Genomic DNA, 17,500 nt, shown 5'->3' with positions numbered 1-17,500 from the left:
TCTCTCTCTGTCTCCCTCTCTGTCTCTCTCTCTCTCTCTCTGTCTCTCTCTGTCTCTCTCTGTCTCTCTCTCTGTCTCTCTCTCTCTGTCTCTCTGTCTCTCTCTCTGTCTCTCTCTCTCTCTGTCTCCCTCTCTGTCTCTCTCTCTCTGTCTCTCTGTCTCTCTCTCTGTCTCTTTGTCTCTCTCTCTTTCTGTCTCTCTCTCTGTTTCTCTCTCTGTCTCTCTCTATTTCTCTCTCTCTCTCTCTTTCTGTCTCTCTGTCTCTCTCTATCTGTCTCTCTCTCTCTCTTTCTGTCTCTCCTTCTGTCTCTCTCTCTGTCTCTCTCTCTGTCTCTCTCTCTGTCTCTCTCTATTTCTCTCTCTCTCTCTTTCTGTCTCTCTCTCTATTTCTCTCTCTGTCTCTCTCTCTGTGTCTCTCTCTCTCTGTCTCTCTCTCTCTCTCTGTCTCTCTCTCTCTGTCATTCTCTATTTCTCTCTCTCTCTCTCTCTCTCTCTCTGTCACTCTCTATTTCTCTCTCTCTCTCTCTCACACACACACAGAGTCATAATAAATGATTCTCCTTATTCATAATTCTGCAGTATAAATTGAGTTTTAATGCAGTGTGCTGAGTGGAAATCCCGAATCAGCACTTTTTTACTCTGAATAAAGTCTGAGTGAGCGAGAGTGAGACAGAAATGTGAAAACAACGCACATTTAATTACTAATAAACCGTACGACTGCCTTCGGCTTCTTTTATAATAAATGCATTTCTGCTTCCGGGGCCTGCACTTGTTCGAGCGTGAGTAAATAAATACATATATAAACAAATACAATAAGCTTGACCTATTTTGGCAAAATTTAGGGGGGGGGGATAATTTCTCTCTGTCTCTCTGTTTCTCTCTCACTCTCTCAATTAACAACTCATTTTTATTGCATAAATATATATTTTTTAAATTAGCGAATTTATTAGCATCTCTGTGCATTAGCTAAGCACTTAACTAGATATTTAGGACAACAGCAGGCATTTCTGATTTGCATAATCATGCATATTCATAGATCCTGGGATTTTTAATTAGGGTAAAGGTGAAAGGAGATTTAAATCAGTTGCTTTTAGTTCCAAAAACTGAGAAATAGAAATACAGATGCTGTATTTTTAACATGCATTAAGTAAATTTGATATACTTTTGTATTTTCTGTGAAACAATAAAAGAGAAAAATATTCGAATATTCCCGCACATATAAACCACTCAAACGTTTACTTAATAAGTGACAAAGTCAGCTTTTTAAATGACTTTTTATTTGACTTTTTTATTTCTTTCTTTATTTAATATAAATATCTTAAGGTTGGTGTTGCAAATAAGATTTTTTTATATTCCAGATTTTAAATAACACATTATTTACTACGTTTATTAGAATAGAATAAATAAATGTTGACTATCTGATCTCTGCAATATTAGGAACCATTTCTGGTACCATCAGTACCAACTGTTATTATTATTTCTCATGCCCATTGGAGAATGTGAGCAGGGTATAGTGTCATGTTGAAAATAAATATTCTTCTATTTTTAGTAAAAATAAAAATAATTTTTTAGATTTTATTAAAATCTAAAATCGTGTGTGTGTGTGTGTGTGTGTGTGTGTGTGTGTGTGTGTGTGTGATCAGGAGCTCGTTATAAACTCATGTGTAATTATTAATTAAGATGCAGTGCTAATCTGCATGATTTGGATTAAAAACACACACCTGCTCTGCAGCCCCACGCTAGTGCCCAGAACCCAGTTCTCCTGCAGCTGCACACACTCCGACGTGCTCTGGAACTTCTGATTGGTCAGCGGCGTGTTGATTGACAGGTGCTGCTTATGCTGATGTGGAGCAGGAGGGGGAGGGGCTTGCTGGCTCGACAGCAGCTCTGTTGGCAAAAGAACAGGAAATGATCAGCTGTTAGAGATGATTTATATATATATCATCAGATTAAAAACTATAACAGATTAAAAACTGTGTAATTATTATAAATTATTTTAAAAATACAATATTATATAATTATGAAGAAAAGCAATTTAATTTAATTTGACTCGTACGGCCATGATTGAGATTCATTCCTGTGCAGGTCAGTGTTTGACTCAGTGACTCATTCAGCCATGACTGAGATTCATTCCTCTGCAGGTCAGTGTTTGACTCAGTGACTCATTCAGCCATGACTGAGATTCATTCCTGTGCAGGTCCGTGTTTGACTCAGTGACTCATTCAGCCATGACTGAGATTCATTCCTGTGCAGGTCCGTGTTTGACTCAGTGACTCATTCAGCCATGACTGAGATTCATTCCTGTGCAGGTCAGTGTTTGACTCAGTGACTCATTCAGTCATGATTGAGATTCATTCCTCTGCAGGTCCGTGTTTGACTCAGTGACTCATTCAGCCATGATTGAGATTCATTCCTCTGCAGGTCCGTGTTTGACTCAGTGACTCATTCAGCCATGACTGAGATTCATTCCTGTGCAGGTCAGTGTTTGACTCAGTGACTCATTCAGCCATGACTGAGATTCATTCCTGTGCAGGTCAGTGTTTGACTCAGTGACTCATTCAGCCATGATTGAGATTCATTCCTCTGCAGGTCTGTGTTTGACTCAGTGACTCATTCAGCCATGATTGAGATTCATTCCTCTGCAGGTCCGTGCTTGACTCAGTGACTCATTCAGCCATGATTGAGATTCATTCCTCTGCAGGTCCGTGTTTGACTCAGTGACTCATTCAGCCATGACTGAGATTCATTCCTGTGCAGGTCCGTGTTTGACTCAGTGACTCATTCAGCCATGATTGAGATTCATTCCTTTCTTTGTTCAGCAGATCAGCATTTGACTCAGTGAATCTTTGGGCTATGGCTGAGATTCACTTCTCTATCATTCACAGATCAGTGACTGAATGAGTGAATCTTTCATTCATATCCAAAATTCGCTCCTCTGTGAATCTGTGAATCATTTGTTCATGCCTGAGATTCACTCCTCTCACATTAAGCAGGTTAGTGTTTGAATCAGTGAATCTTTCGACCATGACCGAGATTCATTTCTTTGTAGATCAGCGAATCATTTGAGTCAGTGACTTCAACATTCAAGATTCCTTCAGACTCTTGGATTAGCCTGCTAACATGCTAACATGCTAATTAGCTATCAGCGTACAGCAGCTCAGCCCATCGGCTGTCACACACCAGTGGAGTCAAAGGAATAAAATCAAATCTTTTTTTTTTTTTTTTTTTTTTAAAAAAACACGTATTTCCATGTTAAACACAGCGTGATTTGTCATTTTGAAAATGAAACGGTCAAATCACAGCAGTGCATTCTGGGTACCGCGATGTCGCCTGGATATCTCATCTACTGAACATCACTTACGCCAAGAAAGCCATGGAACAGATGCTGCGTCCTTCAACCAAGGAGGAACCGGAGAGGGGAAGTGGGCCAGGGCGCATTAAAACCAGTGTTGGAACGAAGCCATAACACTTTACAGCAGCTTTATGAGGCATTATTAGAGTTTGTAAAAATGTCGTTATAAAATTAAACTTTATGAATGTGGGCTTTATAGAAAGTGTGACATTATTCAAATCCAACAAGGTGCCTTAAAAACAATAAATAAACACACAAAGTCATGCTAATTTCTGCTAAATGAGCTGTAAGGAGGAAAATCGTACCCGTGCTAGCAGATGTTCCAGACAGAACACACTTCCTGTTTGATTACAGCCGTTTCTATCATTTAACTAATGACCAGAAACATCATTAAACACCAGAGAAAGGGTTTTATTTCGCTGATTTCTCATTTCACACCAGGCCGTGTTGATTGTCCCCTCTGTTCTGATTATTTTTCCATTTACGACTTTCCTGTTTCTGCCTGATTACAGACACTCGAGCGTATTCTGACACACAATCAGAGGAAATGCCACGTTTATACTGTTTATATGTAAAGTCGCATGAAAAAACCCTCAATACATCAAAGCATCAGCGGTGAAAACTGAATTAGTAAAAAAAATAAACCCCAAACCTACGTCAAGGTAAAAAGCACGGCTGTCAAACCGAACACGGCGTTGGATCCGAATGCGTTTAGCAAGGCGGCTTATGAGTGTTATATTTACCACTTCACACCGACACGCGCCTGACAGGAAAGTTTCATTTTAGTGTAACGAGACAGCCTCGCTGGGGGAGTGCGGATTTATTTACAGAAACTCTAATCACAAATCCAGAGCAGTAATTACAAAACGCTTCCAGTTTCTTCACCGTGAGCTGAAAAACACATCCGAGTTCCACGAACACAAAACACAAAACCGTTCTCTTTTCTTGTATTCTCTCTTCTTTAATTGTAAGTACGATCTAAAGCATACTGTCGGAGATAAAACTGATGTTCATGTACATTTCAGAGCGCAGAAATAAGTACATGTACCTGCAGAGGTGCAGCAACACCGCTAGTAACTAAAGCTGCAACGACTCGATTATTAAAATCAATCTCATACCAATCTCATTATCGATCACGGGGACGTTTACTCACTACTTTACTACCAAAAACACGCCTAGTAAATACTAAAGTTGTGTCCCAAATCACGTACTATACACTTACACTATGCACTGTGTACTCTACCGTCTAGTCTGTGACGTGTAGAAAGGTAATATCGTCTCAAATAGAACACGAGCGGGTTTTTTTCTCACTGGAAGTGTAAGCCGTTTCCCAGTCGATGGCGCATGACGTCATACTCACGTAACGCGACGCCACTAGCTTTAGCCTAATGCCCAGAGTCACCGACACTGACTTTCTTCAGTTTACTGTTTGATTCAACTTTACCTTTTATTCCCAACATGACCTCAGTCCTCATCAGACGGAGGAGAAAGGCAGGGGAGCGTTTTATATTAAACACCATGAAAAGACCGTAACCTGTAATTTTTACAAAGTGGAGATTGTGTACCAGGGAACCTCGACAATCAGGACGTTTACATGGACGACAATAATCCCATATGAACCCGATTAAGACGATACTCTGATTAAGAAACTAGCATGTAAACAGAGATTATTGACGATCTTAATCCGATTAAAGTCACACTCGGAGTAAACACAGATGGAATTAAGACGTGTGGAGTATTCCTGTTTTAGTCACGTTACAGACATGTACACACCTTAATCACACTATTAACGTCGTGTGAGAGTTTTCACCGCATTGTGAGACAGGACACGTACACACACGGCAGCGCTCGACCGTTTAACGCCAAACAAGAGAGCACGGCTGCGTCCCAAACCGCGTACTTACCTGCTATATAGTAGGAGAAATACATGTATTTAGGTAAGTATGCGGTTTGGGACGCAGCCCACGGCTTCAAGCAGTCGTCTATTTGCACGTGCAGCACGACTAATAATTAACCGCACTCGACGCTTTCATAAAATTAAACATGAAACACCCAAAACTGTATACGGTCCCATAACGAACACCAACTGTGTGTCGATACGTGAAATTCTGGAGGGACGTCGGACGGCGTGGCTCGGGGACGTAATGACGTGTGACGTTAATCCATCTCTGTTCTATAACACGCAAAACAGGAACATGAAAGGAGTATTCTAAAAGCGAGTTAAAAGGTTTAGTTCCAGTTTATTGTTATTATATGCTGTACTTGCGTGCGTGCAGTGTAAACTCTGTTGTTTATTGTAACGCGAGCGGTGTGTAAGTGATGTGTTAGTAACGAGTACGGACTGTAACGTCTGATTAAAACGGTACGATCAAAGTAAACATGAATAAAGGACATGTGTAAAGACAGCGAGGAACAGAACCCACACGGTGCGGTGAACCGAACCCGCACGGTGCGGTGAACCGAACCCGCACGGTGCGGTGAACAGAACCCACACGGTGCGGTGAAAGGGAGATTTTATTATTCATTTAGGACTGTAGTTTAATTAGCGGTTCTTTTTGTGCATCCATTAAAATAATAGATAGATACTTAGATATAAGAGTGTTTATATTTGTAACACTCAGTTTGTGGATTTTATTTTAAATAGACGAAAAAATGGTACTGAAAGTCTGCCCCCATTGGATGCCCCCATCCAATTAATCAAAAATATAATCGACTGATTAATCGATGATGAAAATAACCGTTAGTTGCAGTTTACTAGCACCAGAGCGAAAAAACCGCTGATGGGAAGTTACAGTAAAACTCCATTTACACACGGACGCAACAGTGCTTGGACCCCTGTGATCGCAGCTCGTTATTCATTTTCTTTCCTAAAAAACGTTTCAGTAAATTAGAGTTTTACTCTTCAGGAAGTGGTGAGCAGACAGGAGCGATGCTTCCTGAGTCATGGCCGAATCCGAGGCCGTCGTCCCTCGGTAACAGTAACCGCTATGACAGCTGTCATGTTATATTGATGAATTTCCCCTTATCGCTGTTCAGCAGTCTGCATTAACGAGAAGTGTTAGTGCAACTAACGTGTGGGGGAGAGACGGAGACGGAGACGGAGACGGACGCAGAAGAAGATAGAGAAAGAGAAGGAGACAGAGGAAGAAAAGGAGATGGAGACGGTCACATTGCAATATTCTCAATACATCTCTGTCTCTCTCCCTCTCTCTCTCTCTCTCTGTCTCTCTCTCTCTCTGTCTCTCTCTCTCTCTGTCTCTGTCTCTCTCCCTCTCTCTCTCTCTCTCTCTGTCTCTGTCTCTCTCCCTCTCTCTCTCTCTCTCTGTCTCTCTCTCTCTCTCTCTCTCTCTCTGTCTCTCTCCTTCTCTCTCTCTCTCTCTCTCCCTCTCTCTGTCTCTGTCTCTCTCTCTCTTGCTCTCTCCCTCTCTCTCTCTCTCCCCCTCTCTCCCTCTCTCTGTCTCTGTCTCTCTCTCTCTTGCTCTCTCTCTCTCTCTCTCCCTCTCTCTGTCTCTCTCCCTCTCTCTCTCTCTCTCCCTCTCTCTGTCTCTGTCTCTCTCTCTCTTGCTCTCTCCCTCTCTCTCTCTCTCTCTCCCTCTCCCTCATGCTCTCTCCCTCTCTCTCTCTCTCTCTCCCCCTCTCTCTCTCTCGCTCTCTCCCTCTGTCTCTCTCTCGCTCTCTCTCTGTCTTGCACGCTCTCACTCTCTCTTTCTCTCTCTCTCTCTCTCTCTCTCTCTCTCTGTCTTTTCACAGTAAGCCCTAATTATAGTCCATTTCCTGTTCTGGTCTTTTATTATTCATCATCAGAACCATGAAGCTTTCAGCTAAAATGTGTTCAGAGCCGCACATTTTATTTTCATTGTATTCTCACACATGGAGCGACAGTTTAAATTCACTCGATGACATCATCATAAGTCGATGTGAATTACGAGAATTCACTTGATTCATCATGAATGAAGGATGAAACAAATCAATGAATCAACTTCATCTACACGTGTAAACACTGGGCCAGAGGAAGGATCTGAGCGAGACAGGGGCCAGACTGTGATGGCTAGACGACTGGGTCAGAGCATTGTGGGTGTTCCCAGCATGCAGTGCTTACTACCTACCAAAAGTGTCCAAGGAAGGACAGGATCATGGAGACCAGGATGCACTATGGGAAGAAGGCGAGCTGGTGGAGGCAGTGTGATGCTCTGGGCAATGTTCTGCTGGGAAACCTCGGGTCCTGGTGTTCATGTGGATGTTACTTTGACACGTAGCACCTACCTAAACACTGCTGCAGTCCGAGTACACCCCTTCATGGTGACGGTGTTCCCTAATATCAGTGTCCTCTTTCAGCAGGATAACGCTCCCTGACACACCGCACACACTGTTCAGGAACGGTTTGAGGAACACGACAAACAGTTCGAGGTGTTGACTCGACCTCTGAATTCCCCGGATCTCGATCCGATCCGGCATCTGTGGGACGTTCTGGACGAACGAGTCCGATCCACGGAGGCCCGACCTCACATCTTACAGGACTCAAAGGAGTCAGATACCACAGCACACCTTCAGAGGTCTTGTGGAGTCCAGGCCTCGACGCCTCAGAGATGTTTTGGAGGCACAAGGAGAGGAGAACCTACACGATATTAGGCAGGTGGTTTTAATGTTATGGCTGATCGGTGTAAGTGAACACTGCCACTGTTGTTGTTGTTGTTGTTGTTGTTGTTGTCACTGTTACCAAAGATTCTTTTTTCTTTCTGTTTACTTTATGCTCTATTCTTTTTTTATTCATCTTTTTGAATGAAAAGGTAACAGTAGCAGGGCTGAAAGCGTTTCCTCCGTCTTCAGGAGCTGTCAAATAAACCAGGAAGTGAAACACTGCAAAGTGAGTTCAGTGATTGTGACTTTTCTCAAAAAAAACAAAAACAAAAAAAACGGTCGATGAAAGCTGCTAATTGCTAACGCTAGCACTCTGATCAATATTAGCTAGAAACTCTGTCTCGATCTCCAGGGACAAGGAAAAAGCTTCTCGACTCATAAACAGGAAAAATAAAGAAATTTCTTTTTAAGCTTGAAACTAAACAGCACAAAGATGCCATTACTTTGGGCATTTTCTCAAAAATATTTCATCGATGCGTGAAGCGTGATGTTGTTCGTGTTAGAGATAAAACCGTGTTTTTCCGAGTGTAATTACGTTTGTTTACTTTTTTATTTTGCTGAAGAAACTCTGAATGAAACTGTAAGAAAACCGGTGGCTATTGATTTTCTCCGATAGCGCTCGATGATAAATGCTTTATTGATCACTAAGAGGGCATTTTGCTCTTTTTATTGATATTTAAAGAGTTTAATCAAAGTTATTTTTCTGGAGAGACCCCGGAGAACGTTCTCCACACGGCACTGGCGTTTATATCGATATTATTATTGATGCTGAAGGGCAAATCTGGAATTCAGAAACTGAATGAAGACGTTGTATGATCTTTAAAAAGCGTTTAATTAAAACCTCAGACTGTCTCCGGATTTTAAAACAGGGTTGGAGAAACGTTCCCTTCTTTTTCCCGGGAGGTGTGACGGGAACAGCTGGATGAGGAACACGATAACGCTGAATTGATTTTGGACTTTGGACCGAAAAGTGTCCAAGTGGTCGATGAAAATGTCTAATTGGTAATGCTAGCACTTTAGAGATATAGAAACACACGTTATTGATCCCCGGGGAGAAAATGCACCGATTTAAGGATGACCTCGGGGGAAGTGAGGCTGTTTTCTTTTTTTTTCAAATTCATCTTTCATGTTCACTTCAAAGAATAGTCTAAGCTGAGACATTAAAAGTTTCCCATAAGCTCTTTTTCCGCTTCTTTAGCTCACAGCACACTCGGTTATTGCTGTAAAATGTCAACACAATTTATTTCTCCTCAGACGAGACGTGTCACTCTGCTGCCGAGAACCGGAGAACGTTTTATTCTGTTTTACTCTCTTATTGATTTTTCTTATCCGTTTCTATTTCTGTCCAATGTTCAAAACTCTGAGTCCAATCCATTATCGTTTTCTTAAACGTGAGATTGTCATGCAGATGTTGAGCTCTGGATTGGGATTGTCCTCCAGGTGTTGATTAAAATTCATTCAGGTATCTCCCCCCACACTCAGCACGCTTAAGCTGCCCGCAGCGCGACTTTGTTTACCTTGTCATTGTGTTTTGTTTCGGTTTCTGTCCTGTCTCCACCCCTGTTTTGTGATTGGTTGTTTCTCTTGTGTGTCAGCACTGACGACGTTTACACGGACAGCGGTGATCTAATTATGGACCTTATTCTGAATAAGACGTGTAATATTGTGATTAAGGTGTTTACATGAGTGGCTTTTAGAATACTCCTTTCATGTTCCTGTTTTACGTGTTATAGAACATAGATGGATTAACGTCACACGTCATTATGTCCCCGCGCCACGCCGTCCGACGTCCCTCCAGAATTTCACGTATCGACACACAGTTGGTCTTCGTTATGGGACCGTATACAGTTTTGGGTGTTTTTATGTTTAATTTTATGAAAGCGTCGAGTGCGGTTAATTATTAGTCGTGCTGCATGTGCAAATAGACGACTGCTTGAAGCCGTGGGCTGCGTCCCAAACCGCGTACTTACCTAAATACGTGTATTTCTCCTACTATATAGCAGGTGAGTACGCGGTTTGGGACGCAGCCGCGCTCTCTTGTTTGGCGTTAAACGGTCGAGCGCTGCCGTGTGTGTACGTGTCCTGTCTCACAATGCGGTGAAAACTCTCACACGACGTTAATAGTGTGATTAAGTTGTGTACATGTCTGTAACGCGACTAAAACAGGAATACTCCACACGTCTTAATTCCATCTGTGTTTACTCCGAGTGTGACTTTAATCAGATTAAGATCATCAATAATCTCTGTTCACATGCTAGTTTCTTAATCAGAGTATCGTCTTAATCGGGTTCATATGGGATTATTGTTGTCCATGTAAACGCACTGCATGTCCACAGCTGTTTCAGTTTCCCCCTTTGATTATTTGTCAGTGTGTAGTCTTGTGTTTCTGTGTCACTTCCTGAAGTATTGAGCTTCAGTGTTTGTCGCCTGAGCCGCACCGAGCCTTTTGTTCTTCATTCTTGATTCCTGCTTTTTGATGACGTTTCTGCCGGGTTGTTGATCGCCTGAGCCGAGCCAGTTTAGGATTCTGATGTTGCTCTTCGATTTGGATTTGTCTTCCTTCCTTCAATAAAGCCTTGAACTGCGTTTGTATCCGTCCGCACTCGCCTAACGTGACACTCGGACAGTAGCGCAGGTTCATATTAACGCTCGTTCTAATACGTTATCGTTTCTATAGCAACGGCTCGTTCACAGGGACGCGTTGACGTGATGAAGCTTTCTGTGAGGAGAACTGTGTTATGTATCGTGTAGGGAAGGAGTCTCCAGTGTCAGCGCTGTGTAGCAGTCAGAGGTGACGCTGTAAAGCTACCTCGAAGAGAGAGAATAAAGGGAGAATAACGCGAGGCTGGTGAGGAACGCCAGCCTCTTCTGTTTACAGCAGAATTTCTCTGGAGCAGAATCCTATGGCTAGCTGCCATATAATTATTGAAGCTCGTTTATATATTAGCATTTCAGCTCATCTGATGATCCATAAAAAAAGATAAATTGTGATCATTACAGCGCAGAGACGATCCGTCTAAACTCAGCACATTGTAATGGCTCCCGGAGCTCACTACGCTTAAGGCAAGATGAAAATGTTTCTGCGAGCCGGCGTATCAGTAATATCTCCATTAACCCGCGCAGACACAACACACACAGACGTCCGGGTCGTTCCGATCCCCTCGCCGCAGCTCCACACACACCAACACCATTTGTTTCCTGTCTGTATTTAGGAGGAAAGCTTCGGTGCCGTCCTGGAGGTTTAGCATTTAAATTGGCTGATGCAGGCGCATTGCTGTTTTTACTGCCGTGTGTGTGAGTGTGTGTGTGTGTGTGTGTGTGTGTGTGATAGATCAGGACACACTAATCCTCCTCACAGCTCTATTGTTCCTCAATGTGATCTCCTTCTTTTCAGAAAGATGTTTTTTTTAATCCATGCGTTACTGATGCACTTTATTAACATTAGTACTTTTTACATATGACATGTAATTTAATTAAAAATGATTATTAATACTTAAATAACTACATTATTCTGGTATGAATTATTACTTATGAATTAGTTAATATTGTAATAGTTCATAATTGTAATGATTGTTATGATTAAGTATCAAGAATGTTTAATATAATTTTATGTAAATCTTTATGAATATTAATCTGGGCGGCAGGGGCGTGTCCAGGGCGTGTCCAGGGCGTGTCCAGGTGGAGCTGCAGGGATGACGGACAGCTCGTTAGCGGTGAAATTGTTCTTCATTATTCAGATTATATCCCAGTTTTATCGGAGGACCTGTGGCTCTAGGGCTGGAAGAACGCGGTACTCGGAGTGAAGATCTGGCTGATTTACGAGCTTCGCTCTCGACGTGGTTCAGCGCGCTAACTGCACTAGCTACATACACTCACGTGTCTCCTACTTCCTTCTGAGCGTTACTGTTCTTCCTAAAGTCTTTTACACCTTTAATGTAGAGCTGGTATTTACTTTATCACTCGCTCGTATCAACAATACTACTCTTTCATTTTTTACAAGAACCTCGTCATACTTTTATCCGTTTATAGTTACATTTAATGTTCATAAAACAAGTCAGTTGTCGCTTATGTTATAGGAGCTATAAATGCTCGTTCTCCTACCATCCTCTCTCTATTCTCTCTCTCTATTCTCTCTCTTTATTCTCTCTCTATTCTCTCTCTATTCTCTCTTTATTCTCTCTCTCTATTCTCTCTCTCTATTCTCTCTCTTTATTCTCTCTCTATTCTCTCTTTATTCTCTCTCTATTCTCTCTCTCTATTCTCTCTCTCTATTCTCTCTCTATTCTCTCTCTCTATTCTCTCTCTCTATTCTCTCTCTATTCTCTCTCTTTATTCTCTCTCTATTCTCTCTCTCTATTCTCTCTCTTTATTCTCTCTTTATTCTCTCTCTCTATTCTCTCTCTCTCTATTCTCTCTCTCTATTCTCTCTCTCTATTCTCTCTCTTTATTCTCTCTCTATTCTCTCTCTATTCTCTCTCTATTCTCTCTTTATTCTCTCTCTATTCTCTCTCTATTCTCTCTCTTTATTCTCTCTCTATTCTCTCTCTCTATTCTCTCTCTTTATTCTCTCTTTATTCTCTCTCTCTATTCTCTCTCTCTATTCTCTCTCTATTCTCTCTCTATTCTCTCTTTATTCTCTCTCTCTATTCTCTCTCTATTCTCTCTCTATTCTCTCTCTATTCTCTCTCTATTCTCTCTTTATTCTCTCTCTCTATTCTCTCTCTCTATTCTCTCTCTATTCTCTCTCTATTCTCTCTCTTTATTCTCTCTCTATTCTCTCTTTATTCTCTCTCTATTCTCTCTCTTTATTCTCTCTCTATTCTCTCTCTATTCTCTCTCTTTATTCTCTCTCTCTATTCTCTCTCTCTATTCTCTCTCTCTATTCTCTCTCTCTCTATTCTCTCTCTCTATTCTCTCTCTTTATTCTCTCTCTATTCTCTCTCTTTATTCTCTCTCTATTCTCTCTCTTTATTCTCTCTCTCTATTCTCTCTCTCTATTCTCTCTCTTTATTCTCTCTCTCTATTCTCTCTCTCTATTCTCTCTCTCTATTCTCTCTCTTTATTCTCTCTCTCTATTCTCTCTCTTTATTCTCTCTCTATTCTCTCTCTCTATTCTCTCTCTCTATTCTCTCTCTCTCTATTCTCTCTCTATTCTCTCTCTTTATTCTCTCTCTATTCTCTCTCTCTATTCTCTCTCTCTATTCTCTCTCTTTATTCTCTCTCTATTCTCTCTCTTTATTCTCTCTCTCTATTCTCTCTCTCTATTCTCTCTCTCTATTCTCTCTCTCTTTATTCTCTCTCTCTATTCTCTCTCTTTATTCTCTCTCTATTCTCTCTCTCTATTCTCTCTCTCTATTCTCTCTCTCTCTATTCTCTCTCTTTATTCTCTCTCTATTCTCTCTCTCTATTCTCTCTCTCTATTCTCTCTCTCTCTATTCTCTCTCTTTATTCTCTCTCTCTATTCTCTCTCTTTATTCTCTCTCTCTATTCTCTCTTTATTCTCTCTTTATTCTCTCTCTATTCTCTCTCTATTCTCTCTCTCTTTATTCCCTCTCTCTATTCTCTCTTTATTCCCTCTCTCTATTCTCTCTTTATTCTCTCTCTCTATTCTCTCTCTTCATGTTAATAAGATAAAAACCGCAGCTTGTCATGTTACAGAGAAACCACAAAGAAGCGTAAACTCCTCTGTCCTGAAGATCAAAGCACTGACACTGGAGACTCCTTCCATACACGTTAAATAAATAATAATAAACTATTATCAGTGCTGTACGAGTCCCTGTGAAGGAGTCGTTACTATAGAAACGATAACGTATCAGAACGAGCGCGTTAATATAAACCTGCGCTACTGTCCGAGCCGCTGTTCTAGAGAACTAATCAACACCTGACGACCAATCAGAACGCAGAATACAAATGATCTTAACATGGGTATTTAGATGTAGGCTTGCTCCGATGGATCCCGGTGTTACACGGTGTTCCCGGTGTTACACGGTGTTCCCGGTGTTCCCGGTGTTACATGGTGTTCCCGGTGTTCCCGGTGTTACACGGTGTTGGAGTCACACAGCGATTTCATCACCTGCCCACTGTGGCTCCGCCCCCACTGTCGTTTTGCCTTTTTAAAGTAATAAAAATCGTTTATTTCAGTTAGAGACCGGACACTACAATTAAAAACTGAACGTGTCTGCTCGATTCCCGAGCCGAACGAGTCCGAGTCTCGGCACAGATCAGATTTCCTTTATCACGTGACGAGAGCGAGGCGGCTGACTGAGCAGACGATGCCGGAGGTTTTGGTTTCAGGAGTGCTGTGTTTAATAGAAGCGAGTGTGTCACTGTGCTGTTTTGTAGTTGTTGTGTTTTTCATGAGGAATAATAATCAACCCACCGTTCAAGCGACTGCTGCCCCGAACTGCCTCTGATTCGAAAGCGAAATGGGTGTTCATAAGCCAGGGGGAAAAGCCCCCTCCCCCGCCACCGCCCCCGCCCCCCTCCCGGTGATATCGGCGTTTTCACACGTCGATTAAGCGGAGTGAAAACTTCCTCAGTGTCACATCCCTAGTTAGACGTTGTTTATAAGGTGAAAGTAAAGCTGAGGCAGTGAGGCAGTGAGGCAGTGATTAAATTCTGCAGCAGTGGTGTTGGTTTAATCTGAAAGAGTGTGAAACGTGGCCAGGTTTCTGTTCCTCCCTGCCGTATCTGGTTAATCTGCAGAGCTGTCTCGCTCCACTTTGATCTGGTGAAGAAAAGCCGTTTAGGCCGCGTGTTTCTGCTGAGAGATCGCGCTGAGGAATTTCTCTGAATCGCAGTCGGAGTAATTAAAGTCGCTCTGTCTTTTCTCTTCATCGCCATCCGTCAGCCGGCGGCCATTTCTGTCCCCGCTCGCTTCACGGTGAAGTGTCTGGTGACTCGCACTCTGATTCCTCTTTTAGGAAGACTAGACATGCACCTAAAGCTCTCTGGCTTTTTTGTTGTTGTCGTTAAATCTACGCGAATGCCGTGAGCGCCTTGTTATTATGATCAATGTTCTGTTTTCACACTCGCGCGCTGCTTCAGCTCCTCGGCGCTGATGTTCGGGCCCGGAGGTTGATTCAGTTCGAGATGACCCACATACATGTTTTAGTAAGAAGGAGTCCTGAAGATGATCTTATGAGCATGAGATCACAGCAGAGCTCTAACTCGGAGTGCTTTTAACCCTGAGAGTTCACACTGCGTCAGGGTTAAGCCTGCTTATTTATCTCGGATTCAAAAACGCAGCTTCCTTATTTGGGGCGTGGCCAACCCGGACACGCCCAGATCACTTCTGTGTGCACTCCATCAGATTTTACCCAAAAATCTGCACTACAGAGACACGGGAACATTTATTACATTCATAATACATTCATTAAAATCAGCTGCCCTTCAGATTAGTTAAAAACAAACAAACAAACAAACAAACAAACAAACAGAACCAGTCTGGAATAAAAACACCTTCTCAGGACATAATGAAGTGTTACACCGCGGCGCTGCAGAGTGCTGCGTTCTGATTGGTCAGAAGCTGGTGATTAGTTCTCTATAACAGCGACTCGGACAGTAGCGCAGGTTTATATTAATGCCCTCGCTCTCATACGATATCGTTTCTATAGCAACAGATCAGATTAAACCAATAAAGTTTTCTGTCAGGAGACGTTTATTTAACATTTATGGAAGGAGCTGCGTTTTATTCTTTTGTCTTATTAAGAGAATAAAAAGAGAGAATAGAGAGAGAGAATAGAGAGAGAGAATAAAGAGAGAGAATGAAGAGAGAATAAAGAGAGAGAATAAAGAGAGAGAATAGAGAGAGAGAATAGAGAGAGAGAATAAAGAGAGAGAATGAAGAGAGAGAATAAAGAGAGAGAATGAAGAGAGAGAATAAAGAGAGAGAGAATAGAGAGAGAGAGAATAAAGAGAGGGAATAGAGAGAGAGAATAGAGAGAGAGAATAGAGAGAGGGAATAAAGAGAGAGAATAGAGAGAGAGAATAAAGAGAGGGAATAGAGAGAGAGAATAGAGAGAGAATAAAGAGAGAGAATAGAGAGGGAGAATAGAGAGAATAGAAAGAGAGAATAGAGAGAGAGAATAGAGAGAGAGAATAAAGAGAGAGAATAGAGAGAGAGAATAAAGAGAGGGAATAGAGAGAGAGAATAGAGAGAGAGAATAGAGAGAGGGAATAAAGAGAGAGAATAAAGAGAGAGAATAGAGAGAGAGAATAAAGAGAGAGAATAGAGAGAGAGAATAGAGAGAGAGAATAGAGAGAGGGAATAGAGAGAGAGAATAGAGAGAGAGAATAGAGAGAGAGAATAGAGAGAGGGAATAGAGAGAGAGAATAGAGAGAGAGAATAGAGAGAGAGAATAGAGAGAGGGAATAGAGAGAGAGAATAGAGAGAGAGAATAGAGAGAGGGAATAGAGAGAGAATAAAGAGAGAGAATAGAGAGAGAGAATAGAGAGAGGGAATAGAGAGAGAATAGAGAGAGAGAATAGAGAGAGGGAATAGAGAGAGGGAATAGAGAGAGAGAATAGAGAGAGGGAATAAAGAGAGAGAATAGAGAGAGAGAATAAAGAGAGGGAATAGAGAGAGAATAGAGAGAGAATAAAGAGAGAGAATAGAGAGGGAGAATAGAGAGAGAGAATAGAGAGAGAGAATAGAGAGAGGGAATAGAGAGAGAGAATAAAGAGAGAGAATAAAGAGAGAGAATAGAGAGAGAGAATAAAGAGAGGGAATAGAGAGAGAGAATAGAGAGAGAATAAAGAGAGAGAATAGAGAGAGGGAATAGAGAGAGAGAATAAAGAGAGAGAATAGAGAGAGAGAATAGAGAGAGAGAATAGAGAGAGGGAATAGAGAGAGAGAATAAAGAGAGAGAATAGAGAGAGAGAATAGAGAGAGAGAATAGAGAGAGGGAATAGAGAGAGAGATGGTGAGGGAGCGAGTGTTTATAGCTGCTATATCATAAGTGAGAACAGGAACAAATTTGTATCTCCAATATTAAATGTAACTATAAACGGATAAAAAGTATGAAAGCATGTCATCGTTGGTGAGTCGCTGTGGAGTGAGAGGAATAAAACACTCAGGGACGTGCTGTTACAGGAAAATAATCAACCTCAGGGTGGGAAGAGTAACTCCACTTCATCACACACACACACACACACACACATATACACACACACACTGTGTGTAATTGCATTTTCAGCGTATTGTTATTAATCTGTTTTGAGTGTCTAATAAAACTGAACCTGTGTTATCACTCCCTGTTACTGACTGTATCCATGACAACGCTGATGTAATGAACCTGTAGTCTATAGAAAGTGAGAGCTGAGCTGGTGGTTTTAAAATAAAAAGAAAAGAAAAGAAAAGAAATCACAACTCCTGAGAAACATCTGTGCTTTCTGACAGTGCGTACACCAGCCGGTGATGAACGAGCAAAAAACATCACGTATGCAAATCTAACAAAAATGCAAATGAGCCGGTCGTTAATATTAATGAGTGCGAGTGTGTGCAGGTGT

General features: G+C 41.7%; 2 protein-coding genes across 2 annotated transcripts in view; one reads left to right on the top strand and one right to left on the bottom strand.

Moving 5' to 3' along the window:
- Positions 1 to 1,813, bottom strand: part of LOC128612059 (teneurin-3-like) — a 63,650-nt gene extending 61,837 nt beyond the window's left edge. The window contains exon 1 of the mRNA XM_053631963.1: positions 1,722 to 1,813. The gene's annotated coding sequence lies outside the window, so the exon portion shown is untranslated. The remainder of the gene's footprint in view (positions 1 to 1,721) is intronic.
- Positions 1,814 to 5,744: 3,931 nt separating this feature from the next.
- The window catches only part of LOC128612058 (LIM domain-containing protein A-like), a gene marked incomplete at its 3' end in the record, with an annotated part of 14,164 nt that continues 2,408 nt past the window's right edge, over positions 5,745 to 17,500 (top strand). The window contains exons 1-2 of the mRNA XM_053631962.1: positions 5,745 to 5,801; positions 7,727 to 7,905. Coding sequence (XP_053487937.1) covers positions 5,745 to 5,801; positions 7,727 to 7,905 — 236 coding nt within the window. The remainder of the gene's footprint in view (positions 5,802 to 7,726; positions 7,906 to 17,500) is intronic.

This window comes from Ictalurus furcatus, chromosome 8 (genome assembly GCF_023375685.1).
Source record: "Ictalurus furcatus strain D&B chromosome 8, Billie_1.0, whole genome shotgun sequence".
Lineage (NCBI taxonomy): Eukaryota > Metazoa > Chordata > Actinopteri > Siluriformes > Ictaluridae > Ictalurus > Ictalurus furcatus.
This window is presented reverse-complemented; position numbering and strand designations above follow the sequence as displayed.